Source organism: Triticum urartu, chromosome 1A (assembly GCF_056163025.1).
Source record: "Triticum urartu cultivar PI428250 chromosome 1A, HENAU_Tu73, whole genome shotgun sequence".
Classification (NCBI taxonomy): domain Eukaryota; kingdom Viridiplantae; phylum Streptophyta; class Magnoliopsida; order Poales; family Poaceae; genus Triticum; species Triticum urartu.
The window spans coordinates 503,623,382-503,630,009 of NC_141873.1; the positions used below are offsets into that span (position 1 = coordinate 503,623,382).

The window sequence follows — 6,628 nt, forward strand, 5'->3', positions numbered from 1 at the left end:
CTTTTCTTGAGACCACTTTAAGCACCAACAAATTTGGCAAACACCACTTCATGCACAACGCCCGTCCAGGGATTGTACCCCGAGAGCCACGGCGGAGGAGGAGCGGCCACGGTTACCATGGGAGGGCGCTGCGACGTGGTGGCGTTGCGGCCCCAACCCCCGCGGCCCTTCTGCTTGCGGCCACCAGCGGGCACGGGCGCGGGTGGCGAGGTCAGAGGAGGCGCGCGCGGCGCTGGCGGAGTGCCGTGGCCAGCGGCGAGGCCGACGTGGAGGGCGGCATGGGTCACCTGCCGGGCGGTGTGACGAAGACGCTTCTCCTCCATGCGAAGGTATGTGACCGCCTTCGCGTACGACAGTGTGACGAGGGAGAGGTTGGCGGCGGACTGGCCAAGGTCGGGGTGGAGGCCGCGGAGGAGGTTGGTGAGGAGGACGGAGTCGTCGATGGTCATACCGACGTCGCGCAGCTCGTCGGCGAGGACCTTCTATCGTGTGCAGTACTCATCGATCGAAAGATCGTTTTGCTGCATAGTGAAGAACTCCTCTTGAACAAAGGCGCGGCGTTGGAGTTGATTGTCGAGGAAGAGATCACACAGGCGCATCCACATAGCGTACGCCGACGGGTCGCGGGCGTTCACCATGTTGAAGAGGCTGCCGGAGATGGTGAGGAAGAGCCACTTGACGATGCAGGCGTCCACAGCCAGCCACTCATCGTCGTCCTTCATGTCACAGAAGTCGACGCTCCCGTCAACATGCTCGATGAGACGGTAAGAGCGTAACAGCAGCGCGAAGTAGGTGCGCCATGCGTTGTAGGATGGCGAGTCGAGGTCAAGGATGACGGATATGTGGTCTTTGATGTGAAGCTCGTTGAGGCGGTCGGAGGTGAACATGGCACCGGCAAAAGAACCGGCGTCGGAGGTGTCGGCATTGGCCATGAGGGCATCGGGTGGTTAGGATTTGGGTGGTGTTGGAGGGAGGAAAGAGTCGGCGGCGGTTGTGGGTGTTTGGGAGTGAGGCGACGGTGGCTACGGGAGAAAGATGGTAGCGGCGACGGCTTTAGGGTTTTGGGGAGAAGGTGGCGGCAGCAGTGAGAAGAAGGGAAGCGGCGGCGGCGGCTACGGGAGAGGTGGCAGCGACGGCAGCGGCTTGAGAGGTTTGGGGAGGAGGTAGGCGGCGACAGTGGCTACGGGAGAGGTAGCAACGGCGGCGGCGGTAGGGTTTGGAGTTGGCAGCAGCGGCAGCGGCGGCTACAGGAAGGTGCGGCGGCTGCGGGGTGCGGAAGCGAGAGAGAATCGCGGTAAAACTGATACCATGTAGAGAGAATATTTGGTGCAACTCAATTGTATTCCAGGGAGTCGGTCACAATATATACACAGGATGTCTTGTGTGACAAGGAAACTAATCCAACCATATCTCTAGGAGTCAACTATACAAGGCTAGAGAAGATGGGAATAGCAATACAAATATGTCACGTTCAACACCTCTCAAGAGGACTTGGGCATTTAAGGGGATTTTAATTAGAAAGAGCGTCGAAGCGAACAGACCCTCGAGAGACGACAGGCACTCCCAAATCCCAATTTGTTCGCACAGACGCCGCATTGCTGGAATCTGTATATGGATGTGCACTAGTGCTATCGTTGAAACTGCCATGCGTGTAGCAGAAAAATCCATGTCAAATATCTCTTGTGACGTAACGCGGGTGGATTGGCTCATGTACATATTCTCAACTTCTACTCGTGTTCCCGGTGCATCCCATGCGTAGCACTCATCATCATAGCAGACCAACCTAGCACCACTTCTCTATCCACCTGATGGCAGCAACAAAATGATGTGGAACCTTACATTTTTGTGGCGCAGTTTTGCGTGTTCAGCTTCTATATATGCTGCTGCAAGGGAGGGGTTCGAAAATGTATTTATGGTCCAGATACTGTTGATTTTACCACTCACCAGCCGTCTGTCCAACTATTTAACACCATGAGTACAATTGCTAGCAATCAGAGTGACATGTTTTATTCAGGTAACTAGCAACCCAGTGTGTTATTTGTTTACATCTTCACTCATGTTTGTCCAAATATGTAACTCCATATGTAGAGTTGTTATAAGAGCTACCAATCCTAGTGACGTGCAAATCGTATTTAATGGACCCGGGGTGTTGATATTTTCCTACTCACTGGCTGTATGATCGAGCAAGGGAAAGTAGGAGGCGGAGGTCACTGGAGCACTTGATTTGTGCTCTGTTCTGAGATAAAGAAAAGGGAGTCAACTTAATCTCGGCGCTAGTAGAAGTAGCAAGTTGTGGTGAAAGATGTAAAGGAAAATTATAAGGTTAGATCTGTAGCAATGTTATGTTTGACCATTTTTGCACGCGTCCGAGCAAAGAAGAGACCACTTTGTTTCTAACCGGATTGGGGCCCGGATGAGAATGTTGTTCGTTTGGAATTTCGGTTGAGGCAACTGGAAGACAATGAATGGTAGAATGCTCAACGGTGATACTTTGGCCATGGGCAGGTGTTATAATCATTCCATGAACTCTGCGGCAGCTTTGCATGCACTTTCCTTTGTTGCATTATACTATCTCGTGTTGTAAGATTGTTAGACTATGTATAGCTTCTGTATTTGTGTACGTATATTGTATCTATTGTAACACACCCATTATATATATGAGATAAGCCACCCCTAGAGGGTTGAGCTGGTTCCCCCCAAATCATTGTCTTACATGGTAACAGACCTAATTACGACCCACGCTTTCACAAAACCCTAACCCCGCCGCCGCTCCCTCCATCTCGCCGCCGCCGCCACCAGATCGCGCCGCCGCCGCCATGTCGGGTGCTGCCGCCTCCAGCTCCTCCTCTGCCGGGTTTCTCCCGGCCTCGCTTGTCGCCCTCCTCACGCTCCCGCTTGACTCGGCCACAATGCGTCCGCCGCAGCTCGGGACCAAGAGCGTCGGCTCGTTTTTCTCCAACACCTCTCCGGCTCCTTCATCGCCGGGGCTTGCGCTGACGGTTCATACGTCGAGCGCCCCTTCACCCGCCCCGTCGGCCGGCGTCATCGCGCCTCTGGCCCTCATGCCCGAGGCCACCTCGTCAGCTGTCACGGCGGGCCTCATGCCATCCGCGCCTCGGGCGGGATTCACTCCGGCAGCGCCCGTTGCCTCCCTCTACGGGGCATCCTCGCCGCCGCCGCCCGCGGGTTCCAATCCCGTGGTCCCGCCCGCCACTGCCCCCATGGCGTACGCACCTCCGGCAGGTGCCTCCACGGGATCGTTGCCTCCACTGTTTCACTTCGGCAACCTCATCACCGTCAAGCTCTCTTCCGACAATTATATCTTCTGGCGTGCGCAGGTTCTTCCGCTCCTTGGGAGCCACTACTTGCTTGGCTACGTCGACGGCACTTTTCCTTGCACTCCTGCACTGGTGGATAGCGTGAACGGCCCGGTTTACAACCCGGCACATCGTGTCTGAACGGGGCAGGACCAGGCGAACCTCTCCTCCATCCAGGGTTCGCTCACTCCGGCTGTTGCCGGGCTCATCGTCTTCGTGAAGACTTCCCAAGAGGCTTGGACCATCCTTGAGCGCTCCTTTGCGTCACAGTCGCAAGCCCGGGTCAGTGCCCTCCGTCGTGAGCTTGGCGCCTGTGAGAAGCTTGATTCCACGGCAACAGAGTTCTACAACAAGGTCAAGGCTCTTACTGACACATTAGCATCCATTGGACAGCCGCTTACCGATTCTGAGTTCAACTCCTTTATTGTCAACGGCCTCGACGAAGAGTATGATGGCTTAGTTGAGATCATTAATGAGCGCGGCAACACGACCCCAATGATGGTGCATGAGGTCTACTCCCGGCTTCTTCTTATTGAGCAGCGCGTTGAGGCGCGTCGTGCCAACCGCAGTCGCGGCTCCTCCTCCGCCAACGCGGCCTACCGAGGTGGTCGTCCCTCCGGCGGCGCCCAGTCCTCCGCCTTAGGAAAGGGGCCCGCGCCACTCCCTCCGGCCTCGTCCACCCCCACTCTGACGCTACCTGGTGATGGGGGTCGGCGGGTATGCCAGCTCTGTGGTCTTTACGGACATTGGGCCTCCAAGTGCCATCGTCGTTTTCAGAAGAGTTTCCTTGGTCTCAGCAACGACGGCAAGGATACGCGCAACACTGCGCGTCAGGTGGCTATGGTCGACCGCCCGGCACCGCAGAAGTCTCAGGGCCATACTCAGTCCTACTCCGTTGATCCACACTGGTACATGGATTCTGGTGCGACGGAGCTTCTGACGAATGAGATGGGGAAGCTTCATCCTCGCGAGCCCTATCATGGTTCCGATAAGATCCACACCGCCAACGGAGCAGGTATGCACATCTCCCATATTGGTCAAGCATCCCTTCTCACTAGTCATGCCACTAGGAGGCTTCAGCTTCGTGATGTTCTTAGAGTACCATCTATGACGCGTAATCTCCTTTCAGTTCCTAAACTCACTTATGACAATAATGTGTTTTGTGAATTTCACCCGTTTGATCTTTTTATTAAGGATCAGGGCACGAGGGCCGTTCTGCTTAGTGGGCGTCTCTACCAGGGCCTTTACCGTCTGGAGCATCCTGGAGTCTCTTAGGTTTTCAGTGGAGTTCGCGTCTCGTCGTCACAGTAGCATGCTCGTCTTGGTCATCCTGCCACACCTATCATTCATCATGTTTTGCGTCGTCATGAGCTTCCTAGTGTCTCTAGCAATAATGATGTAGCAGTGTGTGATGCTTGTCAGCAGGGGAAGAGTCATCAACTTCCTTTTTCGGAGTCCAGCCGTGAGGTGAAACACCCTTTAGAACTTGTTTTTTCGGATGTATGGGGCCCTGCCCAAACTTCTGTTAGTGGTCATAACTATTATATTAGTTTCGTGGATGCTTATAGTCGTTTTACTTGGCTCTATCTTATTAAGCGTAAATCTGATGTGTTTGATATTGTCGTTCAGTTTCAAAAACATGTTGAACGTCTTCTCAAGCATAAAATTGTTCATGTTCAGTCGGACTGGGGTGGGGAGTATCACAACCTCAACTCCTTCTTCCAGTCGCTTGGGATTGCTCATCGTTTAGCATGTCCACATACTCATCAGCAGAATGGTTCCGTCGAACGTAAGCATCGTCATACTGTTGAGACTGGTCTCACTCTTTTGGCCCATGCATCGGTTCCTTTCCGGTTTTGGAGTGATGCTTTTACCACTGCTTGCTTTCTTATCAACCGTACTCCCACACGTGTTCTCAACATGAAGACTCCCCTTGAACTTCTCCTTAATGAACAACCCGATTATACTTTCTTTAAAGTATTTGGGTGTGCTTGCTGGCCGCATCTTCGACCCTATAATAAACGCAAGCTGGAATTTCGGTCCAAAAAGTGTGTCTTTCTTGGCTATAGTTCCCTTCATAAAGGTTACAAATGTCTTCATGTTCCCACTAATCGTGTTTGCATTTCTCGGGATGTAGTGTTTGATGAGCGTGTCTTTCCGTTTGCCAATCTACCTGTGTCCACAGATGCTCCTCCGTCCATGCATTCATCCTCTCTTGCCTCTGACCAATTTGATGATGTTGCATACTCTCCTGTGTTATTGCCTAACCATGGTGCAGGAACCAGACGTGGGGCTCGCTTGGAGCTTTTGGAGGACTCCCCATCATCATCGCCCCCGCCCTCTGTTGTGCACGTCGATCACACCGCGACGTTGCATGGCCTCGATCCGTGTGCCCATGCACGCTCGGTGGATGCACCTGAGGCACTGGCCTCGTCCTCTGATCGGCCCGGGACGCCTGCGTCTCCCGTGACTCGGCCCGCTACGCCGGCCTTGTTGGAAATATGCCCTAGAGGCAATAATAAAATGATTATTATATTTCCTTGTTCATGAGTCTATTATTCATGCTTTAATTGTATTATTCGGAAATCGTAATACATGTGTGAATACATAGACCACAATGTGTCCCTAGTGAGCCTCTAGTTGACTAGCTCGTTGATCAACAGATAGTCATGGTTTCCTGGCTATGGACATGGGGATGTCATTGATAACGGGATCACATCATTAGGAGAATGATGTGATGGACAAGACCCAATCCTAAACATAGCCAAGATCGTATAGTTCGTTTGCTAGAGTTTTTCCAATGTCAAGTATCTTTTCCTTAGACCATGAGATCGTGTAACTCCCGGATACCGTAGGAGTGCTCTGGGTGTACCAAACGTCACAACGTAACTGGGTGACTATAAAGGTATACTACAGGTATCTCCGAAAGTGTCTGTTGGGTTGACACGGATCAAGACTAGGATTTGTCACTCCGTATGATGGAGAGGTATCTCTGGGCCCACTCGGTAATGCATCATCATAATGAGCTCAAAGTGACCAAGTGTCTGGTCACGGGATCATGCATTACAGTACGAGTAAACTGACTTGCCGGTAACGAGATTGAACAAGGTATTGGGATACCGACGATCGAATCTCGGGCAAGTAACGTACCGATTGATAAAGGGAATTGTATACGGGGTTGCTTGAATCCTCGACATCGTGGTTCATCCGATGAGATCATCGAGGAGCATGTGGGAACCAACATGGGTATCCAGATCCCGCTGTTGGTTACTGACCGGAGAGCCGTCTCGGTCATGTCTACATGTCTCCCG

General features: G+C 52.7%; 1 protein-coding gene across 1 annotated transcript; it reads right to left on the reverse strand.

The window, feature by feature from the left end:
• Window positions 1-482: 482 nt before the first annotated feature.
• On the reverse strand, window positions 483-932 carry LOC147991984 (uncharacterized). The gene has a single exon (XM_087538893.1). It carries the CDS (start codon window positions 930-932, stop codon window positions 483-485), a length of 450 nt encoding a protein of 149 aa, XP_087395019.1.
• Window positions 933-6,628: the final 5,696 nt, after the last annotated feature.